The following is a 25585-nucleotide window of genomic DNA, read 5'->3' as shown; positions in this document are numbered from 1 at the left end:
GCAGATGCCCGAGGAAAATAAAGCAAAAGCTATAATGACATATGTACACAATATTAAATTATCATATATAAAAAACAACAAAAAACTAGTTTGATTCTGTAGTCCTTTCAGTAGAGTCTATTTACTAGTAATCTCTGGATTATTTAGTACGTATCTGTGGTTTTGTCTAAACTGTTATATACTTTTAAAATATTTGATTTAAAACATGTCTTCATTGGGGTTCGTTACCAATGTTGCGCGTGGAATCAAAATCCATACAGGCTTAATAACGGAAAATAAATGGCAACAAATGGAACGAAAGTATCCTACATAAAGGCAACGTATACCCATAAATTTGGCGACAGGATTTTTCGAAGCATGCCTTCGAGTGCGCCTCTTACTGGTAGCTGCACGTCCGTAATGACCCTAAAAAATTGTGTTTTCCTGAGAAATCAAAATGTTTGCTCGATGATGACTACGAGGTAAAAACTATGAAATTAACTTAGACCCATGTCTCATGTGTGGCAGCGATGATCTACTATTAATCAAAAACGAGTTCCATTCTAGGCATCGTTTTGGGACTACCCAATCGGTCAGAGACGCAGAGTTCGCCATTTGACCCAATTTCAGTTGTAACAACGCGACGTTCAACAGAGTAAAAAATTGAGCTTTCACTCTAAGTTTAATTCTCTTCTTAAACGTTCATAGACGTATTAAAACGATATCAAGTATAGCCGAACCGCGCTACAATCCCGCGAAGTGGCCCGCTACAGAACACTCAGCTTTAATTACAAATAATTTCAACCGCAAGATATACTCGTATTTTTGCCGACAATAGCTCAATAACATATCGAAGTAAAGCATGTTTTTGAGGTCTAAACGGCCCGTTTTATTGTAAATCTTTTTACTCAAAATACTTAAAATATCTGTGATTTAACAGATAACGTAGGCAAGTCACTCAAGTATAATGCATAGTGTTATTTCTTGCTTTATGCGGTTTCATGTTATCCTTCGATTAGGATATACTTTCAAGCGAACTCGGGGTGCCGCTATTGATGTGCGACGGGTACGATGAGCGCTTAAATTTGAACAAATAGCCACGATTTCGCCTATCAGCAGCGCTCCGGATGAATGTATATATGTATACATGTTGGGTGATCTTTGTGGCGTAAGCGCCGACGATCTCTCGCACGAAGGTGATACACTTTATCACGGATGTTTATCTAAAAAAAAAAAGTGTTTTGTTTAACCTTGAAACAAGGAGAGCGCGTTTACAAAACGAGAACTTTGCACAATTTAGAAAACGCGCGGTACTGCACTGAACCTGTTTGTATACGCCAGGCTTTTGAGTGTGCAAACGACTCTGCTGTACTGCCACTAAGAAGCTGACGCGGACTCACAACACGAGCAGTGACAGACTTTGACGTCGGCCACGGCCCATACCTAAACGTCTCTAGAACCTAATTAATAATTAAACAATAGAAGTGCACTAAAATGATTTTCTCATAAATTTAACTATAGTTAGAGAAGATCGATAGGTTTAGCTGCGAGGGGCCCTTAATCACGTTGACGCGTTCCTAGCTAATATCGGTTATTGGAATTTTCCAGGTAGCAATGTTCACGAGGTGTTTCGGTCATTCATTCCTCTGTCGGGTATTCAGCTTCTACAACATTCAGAGGGTATTCCTACGACACCACAACTACGAAGACGTTCGTCTGTGCACCTGCCAAAACGATTCAGTAGTCCGAAAGGACAGCAACCTCCTCCGCAGCTTCCCGCAGTTCGTTCACCTTTTAGATTAATTCTCTGAAAAAAAATTGCATAAGCAAGTAGTTAGCTTACGGAAAGAGTCCAAGTACACACACATAAATCCGACTTCCTTTATGTACTCTATAGAATGAGATAACATTCTGCCATCTTGTCAGCCAAACGCAAATGTTAAGACGCTTTCGCTTTCTATCCGCTCGAATTTTTTCTCATTACCTAAACACATATATATATATATATATATATATATATATTAACTACCGTGTGGAAAGTACATGTAACGCTTTAAGCTTTCACCGTCCACCGTCTGATTATGTTCTAATCCTAGCATAACGTCATGTTCACCTTATATGGCTGGGAAGTAATGTTCACGCATCAGACAAGTCATTGCAGACGTCTAGGAGTACGGCTGTAGAGGGTTGCCAAAGCAAAAGTTGTAGAGGCATGTTATTGTCAGTCACGGTAGGTGCGTCTGTCCGCTATGGTCGTGTTCGGCTTGCTCACATACTCTAATCGTCAACGTCAGCTCATTCCACTGCTTGCTAGAGATACATGTGCATTGTTACATTATACATATCTGATAATACTGAATATAACACGTTACCGTGCTTGCAAAAATGTGACGTCAGGCGTTGTCCTTAATTGGAGTTGGTTAGCTGGACAGCGCATCGTGAAAGCTCATGGTCAGTTTGGGCAAGACGTTGTGGACGACAATGATTCTTTTAAACTCCATTGTCCATTTATCGTTTGTCCGGGTGTAGCTGCAATATGGAACTGAAGTACGCACGTCGGTTTATTTAGTTTTCTGCGAATCTGTGTGGACTACTGGTCAGATTCGTTTATTACATTTTGTCGTCAATGCGCGTCACTCTTGCTAATAACTATGCTTGTTACTACAATTTCAGGAGCCTCCTTCAGCTCTTCAAAACTGCTCGGCCTTCAAGTCGAAGCCACGTTCGCGATCTTTAATTCGACGTACGAGTAAAAAGAACAAGGCAAAAACCGACAACGATTGTGCCGTTTCCTAAGTGAAATCGAAGCGGACGCGAGGTCGGCCGAGGACAGCAGGATGCTTTTTCAAAAATGCTTTTATTTGGCTTTTGAAAGCGGGTAGAGAACTACTTCACAATTAATCCCTCTCACACAAAACAGGCATCGTAAAAAGACCTTGTCAATTGATCGACGCCAGCGCTCCCACTGTGTACCACACACTGATCCACCCATCCGTCGATGACACAAGCTTAATCACCGTAAAAAGTATGCTTATTACTACTTTCGGTATATGGTTATTATTGTCGATATCATAACGCAGATGGCAGAATTTCGATACGAACACGCGTTTTGATAAGGAAAAAAATATAGTAGAAAAAAACATGTAATAGAGAAAAAAATGTTCCGCATGGAAACAAGGTAGACGCCACAGTTAGCTTCTCAAAGTCGGATCGAGCTCAAGAGTACGACGCCGCGCGATGCCTTTTGTGCACACTATTGGCTCACGAACCATGACAGCCATGTCAATTGATAGGCTCGATATGATCGCAATATTTGCAGGAACTGTTTGATTTAGTTATTCGATCAATAGTTCCTGGTAATGTCACTGTTTATGCTTGCCTCGCATAGCCGGCAGGACGTTACTTGTACTTGTTGCCAAAGCTAGTACTCCCTTATTTACAGAGCGAAAGACTTTATCAGGGACAGAGAGAAATGCGGAGACGGAATGTTGGCGGCGCTTGAAAGCTCAGATTCAATCAGTCGACGTTACCTCGGAGACGGTACCAGCTCGAGAGGAGATAAATCCGCTGTCTTATGAAAATCAATAAGGTGGATATACTATTCGATAGGCTGTATTTGTCTATGTACGACTGAACTGTGATGACATTATGTCAGATTAATTCAAATTTGTCACACGAGTCTGACCGAGCTCGAAGAAAGGAAAAAAAAAAAGCAAATATCGTACGGTATATACTGGTTCAGTTGAAGTAACATCGTACGCTATCCCAAGTAACATAACGAAACAACATAGGCCATGTTCCATCCGCTCAGACTGTAAACGACGAAGCTAGAGGGTAGTAACAGCTAACTAGCAGTATTACTAATTAAACTAGGGATACGAGAGAACTTTTTTACGGCCGACGGTTGGTACGGGAGAAAGCGTGCGTCCTTTTCGAAGTTGGTCAACGGCCGCGCTCTAGCTACATTGTGATAAAAAGTATGTTCATGATAAAAATAACAATATTAATTACTGTCATTTTGAAAACAATTAGAAAGTAAATATGACTAATATTATTTATAGTTATTCACTCATATTAACTATACTCGCTACATAATAATAGGAAAAATGGCGCCGAATTAAGAACATGTTAAACGATGAACGAAGGCATCTTGTTTAAGATAAACATATAAACAAGGCAGCAAAAAAGCAGAAAGAGAAGATTCATCCGTTACTACTACTACTACTACTACTACTACTACTACTACTATTATTGACATTGGGCCAATTTAAAATGGAACAACACTGGGTTGAATACATCCGGCGAACGGGTAAAATAGGGGTAAAAGGCGAATAGTTTATATATGTTGAAATGGTGTTTACTCAATTATCGATAGATAAGTCGCTTGATTGCAAACTACTATAAATCTAATATTGATATTAAAACTATGGTATTTCTAGTCGACCTGTTTCCTATTTTTGACTTGAGATACGCGAGGGAAATATTACTGGTAGGTAAACATATTCCAGGGACATAAACACACCATATATGTAGATATAGATATAGACAAGAGAGCAGCAATAAAACATTGTTTTTTCGGTTTCCTTTTTTTCACAAACACCAGAGTAACGAACACACTCTTGGTGTTGCTCACTCTATCGCTGCTGCTATAAATTGTTACAATAATTATCTTATGACTATTATCGATAATAAGACAGTCATAAAAAAGAGGACATATTACCTTGTTGAAATATGGTCGAACTATGTGCCATATGCAGACAGTATTGGCACAACTATTGTTGAATAGTTGTCGCTGCCCCTGGCCATAGCGAGAAATCCAACTGAGTCTAATACAGCAGCATCTCAACGAACAGAGAGAACAAAAAATTGATGAGTTACAAATGCCTGTTGTGAACGATACACGTAACATCACAACTAAATTGCCACGTAAAAATCTTCGAAAAAATCACACCGTTTTCGCACACGTTTGTAAAATACAAATATATATATATATATATATATAATATTCTATTATCACTATAAAGCAACATTAGTGAAAAGTAGATTATTACTATTATGGCTTTTTTTTTTTAGCACCATTCTACATCTACAAGCGCATTGTTAAATGACCGCAATCACAATAACATAGTATTATTAAGAAAATTTATATGGAACAAAGTGAGTATATGCGGGAGAGGACTGAACGTCAACTTACCTTATATGTATAATCTCAGCAAGAAAATCAATATTACGAATGCAAGCGAGCAATCGGAATAAACCAAGGTCAGATAGGCAGGCCGGCCGGCCGAAGTCGAGAGTAAGCGATTTTCGCAAGGTGTCCCACACAAGTCTACTTTGTTGCCATCGTTATCACTGTCTTAATTTTTTTTTGAAAATTTTCATTATACTACTGTCGCAGCCTTGCTGTGGTGGTAGGGTCGTTCGAACGGGCGATGCGGCACAGAGGCGCGCGCAACGTATGTACGGAACAACATAACATTTGAAACAATGAGCATCTGGGACGTTGTCTGTAGACAGAAATAATAATATTGGTCCCCTTTGGTAAATTGTTTGTAACTCCGTTACCTAGTGGTTAGGCTGATCACAGCATTGCGTGAAAAAGGATAGTCGTGTCACAAGAGGAATTACTGAAGTGGTAATCACCCGAATAAGTGCACTTGAGTCAAACTCAATCGATTCTGAAAGATTCCGTCGCTCGAGATCGCGACGGGAAGCTCTTAGCTGGTATACGCTTTTTTTGTTTCGCGTAGTTTACCATTTTTTATTTGGTAGTGATTTCTCGTGTTAGACGGACCTTATCAGGGCACACCTATTCGTAGCGGGTTCAGCGCTGACGATTAAATATGCTCCTGCCGAGACCGCCGCTCACTAATCTTAACTACATTCCGCTCCTAACCAATCTACGTCCATTGGGAATGCGTTAGAACCATCGGATATCGTAAACAAAAAAAATACATAAGCGATATCCACGTATGACGACAAAAATAGGTAAGAACACACAGTGGGAGCGCGAAGGACAAACTGGCATATATATATATATATATATAAAGCACGAATTTACATATTACATAGTGTATAACTGCACGGGACGGCGAAAAATGTCGAGGGATTCTGAATAAAATTATTCATAACACTATTATTACATCATCGACGTTATTATATAGACAGAGCTGATTGCTTATCTTTGTTTATATTTGAATTCGCTTTAATAAATAATTTGCAATTATCGCTTCGCGTGTTCTTTTAGAATCTAGCCTAGCTTAAGTTTTTCCCTCTCCGTACTTTTTTCGAAGACATGTACGCGTGCTCTTTCAATGCATGCTGGCTGCGTGAGAGAACCACAACACAGAACAATATGAAACGCCATTCTATTTATCAAATATAATCGTATCTAGCAGTACGTGCATGAAGCTTTGATTCTGTTCCAGATAACAGTGAAAGTATTAAGTATTCAGATAGTATATAATTGAAAATTATTTCCAGCACTCTCTTGAGAGCCTAATTTCGAAAACTTCGTTACTTATGCCGTTAACAGACTCCGCGACGGTTAGAGAACCGTTTGCGCGCCAGCCATTCAACCATTGCTCTTACGCAACGAAGATGTTCTTATATATTGCTCAATATTGTTATTTCAGTCTCCGTTTTTCGAAAAAGTCCAGTTCGTTTGTAATCTCTAGAAATCAAATTGTAATCTCAATTTCAGGTCTCGAATTGCTACGAGAGAGAAATACTTTCCCGCTGCCGTTCCACCTGCCGTAAAAAGCGTACTCATTATGATCGTTTAATTCATGTATTTATTTTCCAACACATTTTAGGATCTAGGCGTATTTGCTTCAACGATCTCTTCCAATCTTCTCGGTCATTAACGACCGGGACTGGTATTTCGGGACGTTGGTCCACAACGGCCCTTTTGAACTCGACACATTGCCCGAGTCCTTGGTCATGGTTGAAGCTCATTCCTCCGAAAATCGATTCTGATCCTTCAAGCTGTACAGCTGTCCTTATTGTGGTTGGCAGCTTCCTATTAATGTCGATATCTTCATAAACATGAATAAATTTTTGTGCAAAGAGGAAATATATTTTACAGCCTTGAATTAATGCTGAGAATCCCCGCGCTCTTTGGATCGTTTTTTCAACTTGTATCATGGCTACATAATGGGGTTTCCCTTGAAACCGATTCCAACTTGTACTTAGCAAACGGCGAACTATTGAAAGTAATCAATGGTTATTGCGGACAGAGAAAGAAAGTTCTCGAAGTTTCTAAGTAAGCTTGAAACAATACTGTGTTCTACCTTTACTATTACGTTGCTTAATGAATTACCGTGTTTTCTCCATGTCTGTCCGAATTCTTAATCTACTTAGTAGAAGCAAAGGCGGTTCCGTTTTCGGTCTCTCACGGGTCCATTGCTTACAGTATTTCCATACACATTACACTCGCAAATTAACTACATCGTACAACAATGAATAAAAAGCATCTCTTTGTTCTATATATATATATAGGTTATACAGCATCACGCGTAAATGATAGTCAAAATATCATTTATAGTATTTTCTGTATAAGGTAGCCTAATGTAAACAATACAGTCTAAATAGAGAGCCTTGCCGATTTACTTTAGAGTTACAACGGCGTCCGCTTTCTCTGCGAGCTTCTAACCCAGAAGTAAATTACTCCGCTAGGGCTGCATTTACAAGATCAACTTCAACCCTTTCTGCTGCTTGTACAGCGACATTTTATGGCCTGACCAGTATACATGATGTTGCCTATGGCCAGAAAGGTCTGGCAAACAGAGGTGAAAATGGGAGGCTGGGAGCTATAACTACTTGGAATCCTGAAGCTCTGTCGGATCTCGTTCCTCTGTCCCGATTTAGAAATCTGTTATTTTCGTCGCGCTCCACCCGAGAACCAACAATGGCTGCTTCCTGCAAGGTTGATGCTAGTCTAGTGGGCTTTAGAGATCCCTCTCAGGCTCCTTTCTCTGTCTGCGTGGCTATCGCTCTACAAACAAGCGAACGACTTCTCATTGACGCTAGTCGTCCCAGCACCTCTCGCATATTTTGTTAGCATCTATAGTTGTCTTTGCCTATTTAATAGCACCAATAGAAGCAGGGATCACAGCAAAGGTAACGGTCGTGAGTGCTGCGCAACTTCTGCGCCCATAGCAAAAGCATTTACACTTACCTACAGAGGGGGCGTGACCAATGGCTGCGATTGCCGAAATAATGTATTAACTGTTCCGGTGAACGTGAGAAAAAACCCTATATGATTGACGTTTATTTGAGGAAGGTCTCACATCTTTGAGTATGAGATCTGAAGTTACTCTGAGAAGTTTCCGGCTGATCCTCCATAAAAAAGAATGCTTACTGCTCCCTTATGAGATCTTCTCGTACTGCTATAGACCTGAGCACAAGAGGAACGGTTTTATCGTAGCTGCTGTCGTTCAGATGGAACAATATAGGTAATAGTATAGAAATAAACACAGTAACGTAAGAAAAGATTAGATTTCCTCTGCTCATCCGAAGCACGGTATGTACTAGACACCCAGCATTTCAAATTATTATTTTTTTTGTGGCAAATCTTATTTCAAAAGAAACGAGAAGGAGAAATCAATATGTTTCTTATAAATATGATGGTATCCTCGAGGTTTATCAGTTCATCCGTTGAGATCCCGATTAATAAAAGGCAACTGAAAGGATAATCACCCCGTACTATTTCCTGCGCCTGTTTAATTGGTATGTTGGTCGATATGTGGGCGACACTCCTCAGAGTTAGAAGGAGAGCTCGACCCTTGACTGTGAGGTATATTTAACTAAGTGAGATTTTCGAAATCTAAATTGGCCAAGGAATGACTGGTAGGCTATTTTCTATTAGTCATATTATAAGCAACATTGAATGGACAAAACTTGTTCAGCTCACTTTAACTACTGACAAGGTAACAAACAAAACTTTCTTTCGAATTGTATATGCCTCGAATCGCGCTAATACGACACATAAGTCTTAAGTTTCAGAACTACCATGTATTGATGTCGACCGACTGGCTCCTTTCTGGACGTGAACGTGACTGATTACCTGCTGCTTTTGATTTTCTAGTTCAAGAACGCTGACGCTGTGTTTAACTTGGCCTGTATTTTCCAGCTTCTCGGCCATAATTCCTTTGACCTATTGTATTGGCTCTTAAAAAGAGATGGCAGACGCTACTATATCGAGTAACTGGCTAATGATATATAATAATATAGCTATTATCGCTTTTTCCCCGACGCTTCATGTGGAAGCGTCTCTGTTTTCACCACTACCACATGAGTCTTCTATCTTATCAGTGTTGTTCTCAATAACTGAAATTGTTTATTCTTTGTTGCTCATATCTGGAAAGCGACTTTTCAAGCTATTCTTTCTCTACTCCAAGCTTGCTGTCTGTCTTCTTCAACTGACCGTTTACGCATTTAACAAGCATTTATCAAACTCGAAACATGAGGCCAATGTTACCATTGTTTTGCTGCGAAGTCGCACAGATCTGCTCAATTTCGGGTCGCGTCAGCAGCTTCGATACAACTACGTCGTATTAACTCGAATAAAGCGCTTCTGCGGTGTGACCACCTATAACAACAAGGGGCAGAAACACTTTATGGAATTGCGGCCTCGATAAACTCGAAGTGTGCCTATTTTCCGTAAAATACTTTGTCAGCCGACATCTTGTATCGATTCGACATCAAGATACTGGACAGTTTTTACTCAGGGAGGAAGCGGAGCAGCATCGCTGACTGTATCCACTATGCGAAACGTACCAGTTCGAATTTCATGTACTATTACACGCACTAGCAAAAACGATTTTTAGCTCAATATACCTAAAACTGCTAGTTTTCGCACTGTCATCCATCTTATCGATGCTCTGAACTCAAGCCATCTTTCGAACTATACGTGTAACTTAACTCGAACCTGTACGCGCCGTAGTGCTCATGCCGGTTGTTGTCTTATTTTCAAATGACCACTCTATTGTTTCGTTGTCCGCTGTTGAATCACTATTGACTCCCAACAGCCCAAGATTCAACGCAATTATCAGCTGAGAAGTCAGCTGCTAAACTTGACAATAGGAACCAGTGTCGAAGTGTCCTTAACGGCAGACGAAACCATCTATCACAGAAAACTGTGAGCTATGCTGCTTATGCCTATGGATTCCAGCTGCGATAGTTTAATTTTCGTTTACCGAGAAAAAATCTTCAGGGGAGACTGTCGTAGCTTATAGGTGATTATAGTATACGCAATACAATCTTTGATGATTGATTCACCTAACTGGTGCTGACGCATTTAATGCCTTTTTAGAAGACTGCCTAGACGTCACATTTCGAATAAGTTCGATAACTTATTCGTTTGTTGCAACTTGAGTGTGACTTGGATCACATTGACGGAAGAAGCCTATCAACTGTCTTTGTGCCGAAAGAAGTAGTCTTTAAAACTAGTTATGCTCCCTATTCCTTACTGAATTACTGAATGGTTACTGAATTTAACCACACTTAAATAGTTATTCAGTTAAATCCCATAGATTTAGACGAATCGTAGCAATTATTTATTGCTAGATAAGTAAATCACAGCAACTGATTTACCTTTTCCTCCAGTATCCAACATTGAGTTAACTGTAGGTAAGAAATGAATTGCACGACACAATCGTCTAATTTGTCCCCATCCGACAGCTTATCGAAGTACGATAAGCTGTCGGATGGGAGCGCGTGAGAAACTGACTTTTTTATTGAATTGAAATAAAGAGCGGTTTCGGTATTTTTTTTTACCTAACAGAAGCGCAGAATTTCATTCGAATTCTAGCTAGAATAGATAGATTGACTATGTGTCCGGTGGCATTCTTTATGACTTTCTTCCTATTCGCCAATCGACTTATGTATCCTTTTTCGTCAGAATTTCTCGAGTGTGGTGTTGAAAGAAAATTACTATTTTTTTTTTTAAGATTTTAAGATTTTGTTCATTATATTATGTACGGTTACGAATTTCATTTGTTAGTGACCGGAAAACGTGAGAATCCGTTAAAGCGAGGTTTCGAGAATATGGCGGGTACAAAAACGCCTTGCACGTAGGCTCTTAAAAAGCGGCTTAGCCATCGTTGCCATGTGCTGCCTGTCCTGGAGAAAGATAACCTTACCTCACCGATTGGCTCTTCTCTACTGAATTGCCTCGTTCACTAAATTCAGCTTGGCTATATACAGATCCCTGTCGACCGCCGTATTCCTCTTAGAAGTTCCCAGTGTATAAAGCGCTTTTAGTACCATCGAACGCAAATCATCGTTCTCTTGCGATAAAGATCTAAATTAGTTTTGAGCTTGAGCGTATCGGACGGAGCATCTCTTTCTGTTTTCTACCGACGTCGGAACACCATTCTCATCACCGGTGGCAGTTTTACGTAGAAACCTTTCATTGTCGCGGCATGTTGCTCAGTGCCGGGCAAGACGTTGAGAGGTGATGAGAAGCCGCGCTCCTATGCGATGCCATTTCAGCATATGGGGCATCCGTGCTCCTAATTATTGAGCAAATCCCATAGATCTAAGTTGCTTGTCGACAGTCGTGTAACTGCAATCTATTTTCTCGTCCAGTTCATAGATTGCTTGCCGGTCGTCCTTCTTGAAAAACACTTTCGATTGACCCTCAGATGGCCAACGGACACGGGGCCTGCCCTCCGCTTACAAGATGCCAGTCTTGAACCTAACGAAACATTTTAAACGGTTTCTTTAGTTATAGCGTTTTCACCGTATACGGCACAAAGTCAGTGCTGCTTTGATCTTAACGAGGTAGGGTGTGTGTCAGAAAAGCTCTTTCAAGTGGTGTATAGAAATGAACGGTAGAGAGATCTAAAGGAAAAGCAACATTAAAAACAACCTAAAGCTACTTATGTGCCAATACACACATACCTATAATAAGAGACATCTGTTAATAAGCAATCCGTCGACCATAGTTCTGTTTGAATATCGAATATGGTGACCAGTAAGCTATTTGCAGTTTGACCTTTTGTCAGACACCCTCACCTTGACTTATAAAGCATGTTTGTATAATCATAGAAGCACCTCTAAGCTATCTCTGTTAGAAAGGACAGGATTGACAAGGGCGCGCGCATATGAGAATTAGATCACCCTAACTGATACTGCGATTCTCATGAGGCGTAGATTAATAGTGGAGTTATAACGTAGTAATTGACAATCATAAGTAACACCAAAGAAAACAAAAATAGTTTAGAGTAGCTTAGTCATAATTTATCAATTCAGCGCAAAGCCACTGGTGAGAGATAACAACTTACGTACACGCGAGTCATAAGTTCTCAATTACTACATCGCAGTATTATTGTTATTACGTTACTTAACGTGATTAATGCAAGCACAAACCAGGACGAGGCTCTCACAGTTGAGCACCCGGAAGTTTTCAAGTTACAGCCTTAACCCGATGGAACATCTAACATGAGCGCGCGCGCGCTAAACGGATCGACGTTCTTTAGATAGTGTATATACAAGGTCCGAACTTAATCAAAGACGAATGTTACGAGATGAATGTTGATATCAGCAGTGAAAGAGGAGGGTTTGCAGTATGTATAAATAAGGCAATAAAAATCCAGCTGGGGTGACAAAGAAGCCAACAACAAATTTGCTCAAATCATTAGCGTTTACAAGAATGCGCTTAGCTTAGGACTGCACTACTTTTTTTTTGCAAATTTCTCCGCTTTTCAGATGCATACAAGCTAGAAAATAATTCATTTGAGAAGAACCAGAACCGTTTCAACAGCGGACGCGTTCATTGTCAGAAAAAGATGTTCCAATTTAGCCCAGACCTTCTTAGAGTGGAACGACAACATCCGCAATGTGAAAATTAATTTACGGTGAAAATTAGAGACGCGCAAAAATCACTATAAAAAATCGATACCGTTTTGCAACATCTACATTGTATTGACATTACTAAATGGTAATGAATAGAAAGGGTTAACTCATGGAGACGGAAGATCTCTATTTAAAAAATAATGATACAATGAGTTTTTTGCCAGGTCACGCACATACAGGATCATACACTATCGAATGATATACTTCCGAGAAGATCAAGCTCATGCCACAACACTCAGTTAACTACGAACGTTCGTTTGATTCGCGACGATGATGCCCCAATAAAAATATACTCAGATACGATGTTTGTTTTGCAATAAGCGCCTCATACTGTTCTCACAACGCACGAAGTAATGAGATGCGCGCCATAAACGTACGATAAACTCGTAAATCCGCTATTCGTATTGCCGCGAGTCCATACACTGACACTGACGATTGATGGCAACAGGCCGAAAGTGAGCTTTTGATCCTCTTGCTATTGTGAGAAACGAGGTCGTTAGTAAAAAAGAAAATATTATGATGATAAGGCAAGGTTTCGGGGAATCGATCATCGATACCTGAGTAACTAATCAGAAAGAGAGCCTACCATCGTCCCCGAAGTAAAATTTTATTAATCGTAGAAATATATTGTATCTCATGTATGAAAGCCATTCGAAAACATTTCCTAATGTCCTAAAGTGCCTGGCACAATTGAGACGTTATTAAAGCTAATAGGAAGTGTGTATTCACTATGTATTCCCAATATATGTGCAGCTTAACGTTCGGAAATGATTTGTATATCCCCGATTCATTCTCAGGTATATCGTAGTAGTGATTCACCGAAGATGTTCATGCCGCATTGTTATATGAAAATCGTTTTTACTTTTTCTACACTAATAAAATAAGGCTTACGATCTCCCATTTATATAACGCTATATAGTGTGATCTCCCTACACTCACTGGCTGAAGTTATTGTTATGACGCATAGTGCGGTGGTATATTTTTCTCCCATCAACAACACTAATCCAGCATGCATTTCATGTAACAATATTGTGGAGTAATTGAACGCCGATCTATAAGCCCCAGTGGAAGTTAACTAGACTATTGTGGATCAAGATCTTTAGAGCTCGCACCGCTCTCGTAAACGACTAGAAATGCTTTTATAATAATTGCTTTGGGTATTCTTTTTCACGTACACAAGCTGCAGCGGTCCTTCCAAGCTGGCCGATTTCATCAAATTTAATGTATGACGTTAGTCTTTTGTTTAGATCGTCCATTAATATGGAGTGGAATATATCAGTGAGGCGCTTCGATTCGATATGAGTCTCACTATGAACACTTAACCGATACGACCAATGTACTAAATAAAAGTGTAGCCTTTTGTTTTCCGAATCTCGTAACCGAAATACGATTGTGACGAAGACTGATTGGGGCAGTCTTCTTGATGCATAGATACATATCTACTCATTATGTTATTTGTATAATTGTGGGATGGGAAATTTGGTACCGATGCACGCTGCTTCAGTGCTGCTGTGAGCCATGAAAGACAGCTTGAAAATATATCATATTAGTAGCGGTATTCCTTTGCGAAAACAAAAGAGAAAATGACATTTTCTATTGTTATTAAGCTTATTAGATTCCCGGGCTTGCGTAGCTTATAGATAGCATCTTATTATTCTGTAGTCCTTTTTTTCATATGGAGCGCTGTAAGACATTTTTTTTCTAAGACGTCTGCTAGTTTTTCTCTGCTCGATTATGGAGTATGGTAACAATGTCTGCGGCTATATTTAGATCAACGCTATCGGAGAGCATCGATTTGCATTGGAACTGAATATTTGCAACAAAGATGACTGCGTTAGGCGCCTTCTAGATATGCCTAATACCATCTGAGTTTATTTGATATAATTGGAGGTCGGGTAGACATATAATTTAGCCTTATAATTTATGACGATTATATTCAAAAACATATTTAAAAAGTACTATAACCCTGCATGTGAGTAAGACTCACACAACCACTAAACAATAGTCGTGGATGAAATCGTTCAGCTTTCAAAACGTTTCCCTGCTGCAGTAGTGGTGTGGTCTTAGGTCAGAAACAACTAGGTATACGTACGGGCTTTCGGACTGGAGCTCCATGCTAAACTTCAGTGATATTTCAAAAAGCTATTCGACCTCACAAGGCCAACTCACTGCACCGTTACGCTTGACCAGCCTGAGTACCGTTCCACTCGCCACTTTTCGTATATTCAAGTCTAACCTATACCACTATACCGTAGGTTGTTTTCGTTGGGCAATTTTAGCATTCGCAAAAATGGGACGCAATTTTTTACACTAATTAAGTACACCCGCTATTGTCATTTCTTTACACAATGATTTTTATGTTGCTTATGACATTTTGTACTCTCTTTGTCATATTTATAGGGGAGTGACTTAAACTGGCCACATGCCTACCTAAACAGCCAGTCCCTCCGTTCAAAATATGCTTTCAACGAAAGCATCCCTATTATTTTTACCTGACACAATAGACAAAGGTTGGAGTGACCCAGGGGATACGATAAAAACATGCCGTTTTATGACGAAAACAGCTACAGATATGGCCTTCACAGTATGCGATAACAATTTGCGGCTTTTATCCGACGAAAGCTTTTAACAATCGGTACTTAAAAGCCGGCAGAAAATGCGCACGCAAACTTAAAAGAAGCCGAGACGACGGTTTCAACTATTACTTAAAGGTCGTTATAAAATAGTGCTTCCGCACTAGCTAGACCACCAACACTGTGCTAAAAGATAGTGCAGGATTGAAACGGAGCAATATTTTTCCATTGAGGCCTTTCATTCAACCATATTGAATCACAACGAGTCCAAATAGTCAGACGCCTTGATAAGAATTTCGGAAACATTTTTCAATTAATCTACGCCGGGTGTTTTTGAATTTTTAGCAGCATTAGAATTTACCTGACTGCTAATTTTCGCTCCCAACCTATCATTGGCCTCTACTTGAACGAGACCGCGGATCGCTATTTCAAATCCTGCCATCGACACATTACGATCCAACCAGCGCAAAAGAAAAAGCTAACGTACTACAGCGAAATTATAGATTAATTAATTAATGAAATACGTTATAATTACCAGAAGCTAGCAAGGAGCCGAGAGTAATCGTGTGACTAATACTAGAACAGGAAGGTCAGTTCGGGTGTGCTGCTTAGGTGTAATTGTGACCCATAAAGGCGGTGATAATGAATAAGGTTGTTTGTTTCATTCGCCTCCCTCCGTATTTGCACTGTTTTCAAGCTTTTTGTTTCAAGTTGTTGATTCTTTTTTTTTTCGTATTGCTAATATTCATGCGCTTATTGAACCCTATTGGTAATCTTCAAATATTGGTTATGTTCAATAAGAACTCTGCTCGTGTCAGTATCAGTTAATAGTACGTCACATGTCAAGCCTCTCTATAAAAAATACATTGTTAAACTGCACCGGTAAGTTTTTGCTTCTGTATGTTAATTTTCCCTCTGAGTATTTATACAGCATACGTATGCATATACAAATGTACTCTCATCGGAAAGCCTTCAGGGTGGCAAAAGAAAATGTTCTGAATAGATATGTAGGTAAGATTGATCAGAGCAGAAGGATCTAAGAAACATCTAGTGATATCTGCCGAGAATCGAACAAAATAGCGGTCGATAAATTATGGACTTCGTCGCGGTGGTGGTCAGCAATGCCTCAGTATCTGTGTAAGTTCCATCGACATCTTCGAATCAATTATCCATATCATAATTATCTACTTTGCCCTTATCCTAAAATTAAAATTTCTCAACGTTCTTCTGAGATGATGTATAAGTTTTAGACTTGTAGTAGCCAGGATATCAGTTTTAAGTGACGCTCAGAGCGAACATGTTTGATATCTGATTCACATGGAGAGGCCTATTGGCCATAAACCTAATACTGCGAGATTGATCATTTTTCGACATCCTCTCGGCTGAATGACAGCCGATCTCAGTCTTGCCCGCAACTATAGTTTACAAAGAACATGCGTTCAGTCTCGAAGTATTTTGGTCAAAATATATTGGACTAATATGTATAAAAGCCTAATTTGTACCATAATATAGCTGTTTCAGAACAAAAAAAACATCACTAGCGCAATTAGGCAAGAAAGCACTAGACCGTTCGCGATATTATTCTGCATCCTGTTTCAAGTAGCTTGCTTTATACACTTATCTCTTATTTTACTTCATTCTAACAAAAGTTGCGATGTAAAGCAGCAGATAGTTATTCTCTCGAAACCGTTGTATGTGCTCTTAGGTTCGGGTTCATGTTTTTTGATGTTGGGCTCTCTTTCCTTGTTTTTAATTACGGGCCTACATTTTGCGTGGCGCTGTCTAGAAGAATGGAAAGGGAAACGACTCATTGCACATCCATAAACAGTTCTGCAGTAGCAGACAGCCTGATCGCGCGTTGGCTGGACGGCAATAATTGAAAATGGTTTACGGAGAAATAAGGATGCAATGCTTTGCTGTCTTTGTGCTGACAGGAGTAGTACAATAATAGTATATTCACCACTACTTCTGTGATTATTTATAGCATTTTACTAGGTGCCCTTTTTCCATGAGCACATCGCTCCGTATACTTGAGGTTTAATTAAACGGTCACTAAAGATACTTCTAAGCAGAAAGCAAAGTAACAATGATATTCAGTAAGCGAAATACAACAAAATATTGTTCATTCTCAAAGTGCTACGACGCACAATACACACTTTCTATATTAGGCCCACTTGGCCAGTTGCAATGTCCTTAGGTAAAAGGTCGTTTACCATCCTTGTGGAGGTATAGGTAGCAGGATTTAAGGCTGCAAATGCACAGTTATGTTGCAAATGTAGATACTTTTCCACATAGAATTACGTATATTGAAGGCATTCCTTTGTTCTAGGCTCCGAAAACTGATTATTAAAGCTCATCTTATTGATACGTATGCTGTATTTGAATTCTTTTTCTCTCATAAAGTGAGTCGTTACATGCTATGCCGAAGGGAAGCTTCGCGTTAATGTGCGTAGATCTCAGGTAATACCATACATATATCATTTTTGTCGCTACATGGCAAATAGTTATCCTTTTATAGTTACGGCAAAGGAGCCGTTAAAAGGGAACGACATATACGCTTCCAATTTTCTGGGATGTCAAAACAATAATCCTATAGATGCCAATAATGCGTTTCTTTTTTACACACCTAATGACACGCTCTATTTTTCCTATAAAAGTTAAAATTACAAAATTGGTATAACAGGCGGTTTCACCGTCATGGGACAAGCCGGTAACGTGCTGCGTTTGATTGGTCGGTAGATCGTTTGGGGACCTAGTACATGGACATTTTCAAGCGTAAATGGGTTGAACAGAGGAGTAACCCACAATTGTTTATACTTCGTTAATATACTTGCTCCGGCACTATCAACATAATAACCGACATCGAGTTTTCCTAGTAAATAATCATTATAATAATTAATAACCTCGGAATTATTTTATATTCAATTCTTGCTACAAATAAAAATGCTTCCGTCAAGTACGTTATATATATAGTATTAAATGAAAAAAAAATATATGTACATATGTCAATTAAATTTCCTACCATATGTCATAATAAGATGTTGCATATCCATCTAATCTAGTATGCTGTAACAATTGCTCATAAAATAGTGTTATTTTAGCTTCCCCATAATACTCTACCACTGAAAAACTATAGAATAAATAGTTAAAAATAATCAATAAAATTAAGTGTGCTGGCGAATATCGTAATATTCTTATTAGATCATAAGTTTTTCATAGTTTCTTCTTGATAACGTTTTTAGGTCACACTGAATGATTACTGTTTATAACTATAATTAAAATTCGATAAAATTAATTACGGCAGCAATTTTAGCTTTGCGCAACAATTCATTAAAACTCTAATCAGCCATTAATTTTTTTCTAGTGCTTTGTTGCATTTGTTGTTATCATTGGACGAGACACTGATCGAAGATTCTACGAAAATTACATCAGATCTTTGATGACTGCTAGAGCCTTTCCTAGATTGCTCATATATTCCCTAATTTCGGAGTGCAACAACAACAACAACCCATCTGTAAGCTCTACTTTCCGGTTTGCTAGGGGCATCTAAAAAGTGTTTTAAGCTGGTGGCAATGTACGTAATGACATCCGTCCATTTCTTGAAAAGGGGGCGAAAAAGACCGGGCTAGTTTGTCGGAAGCCACTCATTCAATGGTCAACCAGTTTTCTTTTATCATTGTTAATGTTGAAAATATTAGACCCCCCCCCCTCGTCCCCAGAACGCCTTTTTATCAGTTGGTACCTTATATGGAAGGTCACGGTCATTTAGTTTTAACCCCTTCATGTATCGGTCACACTGATAGCAATCTCGCATTTAATATACGTAAAATATAAATAAATTACGTTTACCAACATATAGATTACTTACCTGCTTAAGCTATTTACGATCGGGACTTCAGACCTAGCACCCTGACGTCGACAAGGAAAAAATTCTATCAACGGAAGGTTCCTTAGATCCACAGGCCATTTTTTGTTACAACATAGATCACTATACGTCGAGAAATGAAACGCTGTTACGACTCTAAATGCTACATAGACGTTTGAGCCGACGACCTTATAGGAAACGATATGTTCTATATATGACCATACCGCTCAAACCTTAGCATTGTTATGTTGCTGAACTAGTACATTGCTATTTACAACAAACAAATGCATTAAATTAAAAAAAAACAAATATCGTCTTTTCAGGTTCAACTTAACGTTGAAAGGTACAGAAATGTTATTCCTATCCAAGCTCTTCTTTACTACTGTCATGAGATAAAATAGTGCGATGTTTTTGTTTATGTTTGCAAACTCCGCGCATTTTTGGGAATAATGCTCTTTTTTCCTGAACGACCTACTAAAATGAACAGAGTTCGAAGATGGTTTGCAATAAAGCCTTTGCCCCGACAAGCCTCGCCTATTGCTGTTTAGCGATGATACGGCTAATGTTGATGTTACAGGAACCATTGGGAAGGGCACAGATACTGCTAATCCCCTCAGAATATCTAATATGCGTCATAACATACCTAAGCAACTGAACTAACATCTGAAATCCTCAGAGTGAATATATACCCATGGTTTGGCCGCTTATAAGTAGCCGCCGGGCGCTCAGTCCTAAAGCAACTGCATTATATAGTGGTACTACCAACGGCACATATAAAAATTGTAGAAGATAAAAAAAAATATACCATAATACCTATTTCGGACTTAGGCTGCATGTGCTGATACTTGTCGGCTTTCCTATACTTTATATTAATTAAAGATGCCGGGAGCAATATAACAATGGAAGTATCTTAATGCATTTCAAGGGAAATTCGGTATACGTTAAAATAATACCTAGAATTCAACATGGCATTTAATCGTCTGGTACAAGAGTGACCTTCTTTTCAACTGATCAAATTCTCATCCACTTAATAACATTTTACATAAATTAAAAACTTCGTCCAAATAACACTTCAAGTTCATATCGCTATAAACTATTCTATTTGACTCCGCTGGACGTGTCACTATCATTCTACACGTATGTGAGTTTGTGTCTAATTTACTGCAGTCAACTATGGAGGAGGTGCTTGTTTTTGTTTGTTACAATTGGTCATTCGAAAAGATTACTAAAGTCGGATTGAAGGGCCCGTTTTGCTACTCCTTTTACTTAAGCTTTTCGCATACAGCACATTGGCCTTTCTAATGAGCGCTGTCAACAAAAGTTTCTTAAGAGGGAGGTCAAAGTGATGGTAGGCCACGTCACCCACGCCAGAATGTCCGCCCGTATCCCGAGCAGTAGCACAACATCCTTATCTGGGTAACGCCTAATATAACCTGATAGGCGTCTTCTTGTTTCGGAAAAAACTTTATATAAGGCAGGCCGTAGGCTCAACTGTTATAAAGGACAAGCTGCTTCGCATGTAGTAAAATCATCTTACACGATCATTATGATGATTATTATTTTTTTTAATAATACCCTATTGTAGGAATTCGATAAGCTCTAAGCCTTTTAATTGAGGTGAATCCAATTTGAGAACTTTTTTCTGCCTTTACTTTTATGTTACATATCAAAAGCAGGAGCCGCATAGCTTCAAGTGATTTTTCCTAAATTATATAGTGGTTTAATTCTGGTGTACCTAGAATTACCACGAAAATTTCTAGCTACAACTCGGCGTCGATCGATGTTGGGCCCGGAAGGTTCGCAAAATAGTGGAAAATTCCTATAACTCATTAGCACTTTAGTATCACGAAAGTGATCTAGATCGGGAACTACTTTGTGTCGTGCTAGGAACCAGTCGCCTGAACCGATGTTTACCTTAGGCCGTGCCGGACGTACAACTTAAAACATTTATTTAGACTCTTAGTGTTATTATGATATATGACTGCAGCATCTTACATTAGCATTATTGAATGGCATTCACTTAATCGAATTCGTTTTGCAAATGAGTGGCATATTATCCAAGGATAGGACAGGTTCTTACTGTGAGAATACGCGTATTGCAACATGGAACTTCTGAGATTCTATGTAATAATGCTGCTGCCTGTATAGATCTTAAAAGTTCTAGGGTAAGTTAAAAAAATAGTAATTCTACAGAGGTACAATATCATGTGTTTCTTTTTTACGTTTATGAGCAAAACAAAGTATCTTCATATGTAATATTGTTAATAAGACAGTTGTTCGGCATATGCGTAAGTAACCAAACTATAGAATGAAATCTTCATCGTCAAATCATTGTTTCGCCCCACAGCGTCACCTCTTACTTCTGTTTATGTACATTACGTCGTTGCCCGAATAGAGTAAAACAAATACAATTTAAAGTACGCAAGTGTGTGTGTCTATAATGTACTATATTGTTCATAGAACGTGCCCGTTACGACTGGAAGCCATCTCTGGAATCCGATTCTGAGCTACTTCGATAACATCTATGTCTTTTTTCGTATAAAAATACAACAATACAGAGATGCGTGAGTTAGTCTTAATTACAAAGCTTTTAGAAATAACATCAACGGTGAAGTGTTTGAATTTGAATGATGTCGATCTAATTACCTCATGTTACTTGAATTGAACATGGATACTTTACCTAGTTTATATATTAGTATATGTAAAAATAACCCTGTCTCCGGTGGAAAACGCGCAAATTTCTTTTCAAAATTTACATTTTTAGATGTTATTATACATGTGGTTATAATGGATTAGTTTGTAGGTTCAAAAACAAGAATTGTATTCTCCAAGTTTGCTGTTTTTGGTCTGTTTTGTCGAAACAGATCCTGATACCAGCAGCGGAACCACATAACGCTACATTTTTACGCTGTAAATCTTCTTCGTCTTTTTTGGCCGCTTAATTCTCTTCCTTCTCTCGATATTGTACGGCCCCAACGCCATTTTTCGTCCCCATATTTTCCCGTTTCATCCGTTTGCCAGCCATCGCCGGAAGGAAGCCAAGAAATGGCTAAAGCTTTCAAAGCGAGTCATCAGTACCTCAAATATTTGTTCTGTGTACTGATCCCTAGTAAAGGCTGTCCTAGGACAACCAAAGGGCGGAAGATATATGAGCCTTGAGAACGACTCATGGAACTGTCCCCCATATATCGGATAACGAAGGTATAGACACTGATCGCCTGGCTGCACGAAATATCTATGGCAAAAGGACAGGCATTCCTGCCTGTAGGACAGCGGGACATTTTTTGTGCAACACGCAGTTTGTGGAAACAGACTATACTATCAATCTGGTCATCACGAGCGGATTTCGTTAGGTGAGCTCGTCAGCCTACGCCGATAGAAGATCTACGCCAGCTCCAGTGTACAATCCGTACGAAACGAAGAGGTCGTTGATATATAAAACAAGTACACAATTTGGTATATAGCAGGTGCAACCTGGCATAATAACACAGATTTAAAAGGAGCATAACCACTGTATCTTGTCATTCTCAGTTAGTGACGAAAAAAAACTAAATAATCTTAAAGGCAAACATACACTTTTTTAGAGATCTGATTATAGATGAATATAGAAGGCGCCTTATCTAACACCATTTCCGTGTCGGTTGATTGACAGCTAATGTTTACGAAGGAGACCCTAAATCAACGCGACCCTTATTCACTTTGAAGTAACATTTGACTCCGGTTCAAGAGTGCTCGCACCGGTGAAGCTCGTCTAACTGGTTGTCCCAACAGAAATATTACGATTGTTAATAAAATATTTCAGAAAAACCGAATCGCTTTCGATGACAGTTTCGCGGAACAGATTACGGTCAAACGTATGAAAAATTCCGATGAAGGACGTAACTTCATCTCATGCTCTTCTCGCTTATTTTCAGGAATCTTCCCTCACGAATACGAGAGCTACAACTTAGCATGAGGATGATCCTATGCACGAGCGATTTGCTAACGGTTAGCTTGCAGCGCTTGCTGATCGCAAAACTAGAACCGAAACCATGAAATCTAAAGGAGAAGGAAAACTGGTTTCTAGCGATGCCTTGTCTTGATGAGACATTTCTAAAGCTTGTCACACTATTCGCACACTTCTAATACATGATCAAATCACAGAGGATTTATTAGTAAAGCACATTGGAAAGCAATGATAAATGCAAAAGACTAGCAAAATGTATCTTTTTTTTTTTTTCAATTTACAAAACAGTAATCGAATTGTTCACTTCAAAGCTTGCTATATAGATATCAACCTATCGGCTTTTTATTGCCAAATATGGCACAGATCGCTCTCTTAGTGGTCAACGAAGTGCGAAAGCGCTTAAACAGGCCTCACAGACATGTAGTATTGCCGCCCACGGATTTCATTACTTCATATGCATGACACAGTTTATAGGAGGCGTGCCGGTGCAGGCAGACTTCGTGGTTCTAAGAGTTGCTAATACCATGCCGGTCAATGTAACAGAGTCCGACCTTTATGGCCGCCAGCTAATTTAAATGTCCAGTATGTATATATATACTCTTCTGCAAAGCCCATAACCAGTTGTTTCGAATAAAAGTCGTAGCCACTAGTTGGGTTGTTTCGTACAGAAACCGATTTTCATCAATGCACTGACGAATCAGAAGCTAGTGTTATTGGCGTGTGCAATCATTCAGGGTGACTGCACATGGCTGAACCAAAAGTATATAGTAATACGATGCACACCGTCAAATTCAGTTCCGTCTTTAAATAATACGCTGTACGACGGTTGAAAATAGTTTGTTCCAGTGTCTCGGTACACCCTATGAAATAAGGCAGTCTGCCTTCAGAACCGTGGAGTAGAACCGTTACAAACCTAAGCGAGAGTCGACTAAATAAGGCAGCAGGTTCGAGAACAGGAAATAGATGAGACTTTGCTGTCTCTGCTGGAGTTTGGGATTAGTGAGTCTCGCTTTTGAGTCCTGCAATTCAATACAAGACACCTGCCCGGTAAAATATAAAATTAACTCGCACTAACAACAGGTATTATGGAGGGAAGTGAAATTATATCGACCGTAGACACGAATTGTAATACCCTCTAAAGGCTTTCGATGTATTAAAAAAGAAAAGGTCCTTATGCAGTTTGTGGGGTGATAATACTGAAAACGGCGGCAGGTATCAATGAGTGCATGAAGTCTTTGCGTTTCGAGTTCTACGAGCGGCATCGCCGTTAGGCATTCTATTAACAACTTGCTCTCACCATGAAACATAGTACTTCTACGCGTGGACCTGAACCTAGACCACAACGTGTTCCGAAGATTGCAGCTCAATGCGTTACCTGCTAAGCTATCATGGAGACATACTGTATGAACCCTGAGATTACTTATAGCCATCGTATTAACTTCGTTTTGAAAACCGGCTTCAAGCGGATATTTCTGAAGTTTTTATGACCGTTATGAACGCAGTTATCTTTTTCTTAAAATTCTTAAATCTACATAACTATACCTTTTACTAAGCAGGCCTTTTTTTTTTTGATATTTTTCCTTCCTCAAAGCGAACGGTACAAATCGTACCCTAGGCCAAACAGAACTAGTACTGTAGGTCTTGCAGCCACTAAATTCGTTTCATCCCTCAGACTTCACCCTTTCATCCAGACCCAGATCTTCGTTAAAAGTACTCCGATTCGATGAGAGCTATGGCGGGTGCCTTATCGGATCAGTTGACGAGGGTCACTCTCCGGGTTCCCCTCTTCACGAGACGCGTGATTTCCCAGAATCCAGCCGTCCTTTGTCTGTTAAGACTTCTTCAATCGTGATTGAACCGATTTCCCAGCCGCTTGTGAAATTACATACGGGATCCGCGAATCGTTTCTTGAAGACACCCCACCTCTTGAATCATAATCGCGAGCACTCAACAGGGTATGCGTTGCGTCGTCTGTTGCGAAGGGTGGGATTTTATTGATTTTAAAGGGGTAGGCTTAAAAATCTCATGTTTCGTGATAACATGAGTAAAAAAAATTATTCATTTTTACTTCATTCATTGGAAGAAAATCCCTGATATGTAAGCCTGAAGTGCCCCTTGGAATGGCTGCCTACCCGCTCTGCTACGGTGGCATTTCTTGCCTCCCCCTTTGTGTCTAATATTTCACTTTTTTTTTTTCTTTTTTTTATCTCGGTCGTTTCCTCTCCTTGACCTTTAGGTTCTAGAATGAAGTTTTCGCCAAGAGCAACGCTGTAGCTGTGTTAACCATGCGGTAGGTTTACTGTAATCAGCCTCTGTGTCTTTCGGAAAAGTTTCCTCTTCGGTTGCATGTGAACCGTTTTC

The 25585-nt window shown here is 39.4% G+C and overlaps 1 protein-coding gene and 1 long non-coding RNA gene across 9 annotated transcripts in view; one reads left to right on the top strand and one right to left on the bottom strand.

Annotated features, from left to right (window-relative positions):
* The window catches only part of LOC111273197 (GTP-binding protein Rhes), a 62699-nt gene extending 56494 nt beyond the window's left edge, over positions 1-6205 (top strand). For 2 of the 4 annotated variants that reach the window (XM_022854914.2, XM_022854899.2), the window contains exons 5-6: positions 1588-1760; positions 2653-6205. In XM_022854914.2, coding sequence (XP_022710649.1) covers positions 1588-1760; positions 2653-2775 — 296 coding nt within the window. In that variant the 3' untranslated portion in view covers positions 2776-6205. The remainder of the gene's footprint in view (positions 1-1587; positions 1761-2652) is intronic. The other 2 variants (XM_086973510.1, XM_086973511.1) reach the window with 2 other exon arrangements.
* LOC111273239 (uncharacterized) lies at positions 836-15279 on the bottom strand. Of its 5 annotated transcripts, none has more exons than XR_015315984.1 (7): positions 14933-15279; positions 11124-11680; positions 4700-9571; positions 2352-2521; positions 2093-2156; positions 1704-1786; positions 836-1202 (listed from the first exon to the last, which is right to left on the bottom strand). It is a non-coding gene; the product is annotated as an uncharacterized LOC111273239 (long non-coding RNA). The 5 variants fall into 5 exon arrangements; XR_015315987.1 differs by having other exon boundaries at positions 836-1786; positions 4700-4820; positions 5174-9571; XR_015315980.1 differs by having other exon boundaries at positions 836-1786.
* Between the last annotated feature and the right edge of the window lie 10306 nt (positions 15280-25585).

Source organism: Varroa jacobsoni, unplaced genomic scaffold, assembly GCF_002532875.2.
Source record: "Varroa jacobsoni isolate VJ856 unplaced genomic scaffold, vjacob_1.0 scaffold_194, whole genome shotgun sequence".
Taxonomy (NCBI): Eukaryota; Metazoa; Arthropoda; class Arachnida; order Mesostigmata; family Varroidae; genus Varroa; species Varroa jacobsoni.
Note: the sequence above shows the minus strand (reverse complement) of the source record. Positions and strands in the feature narration are given on the sequence as shown.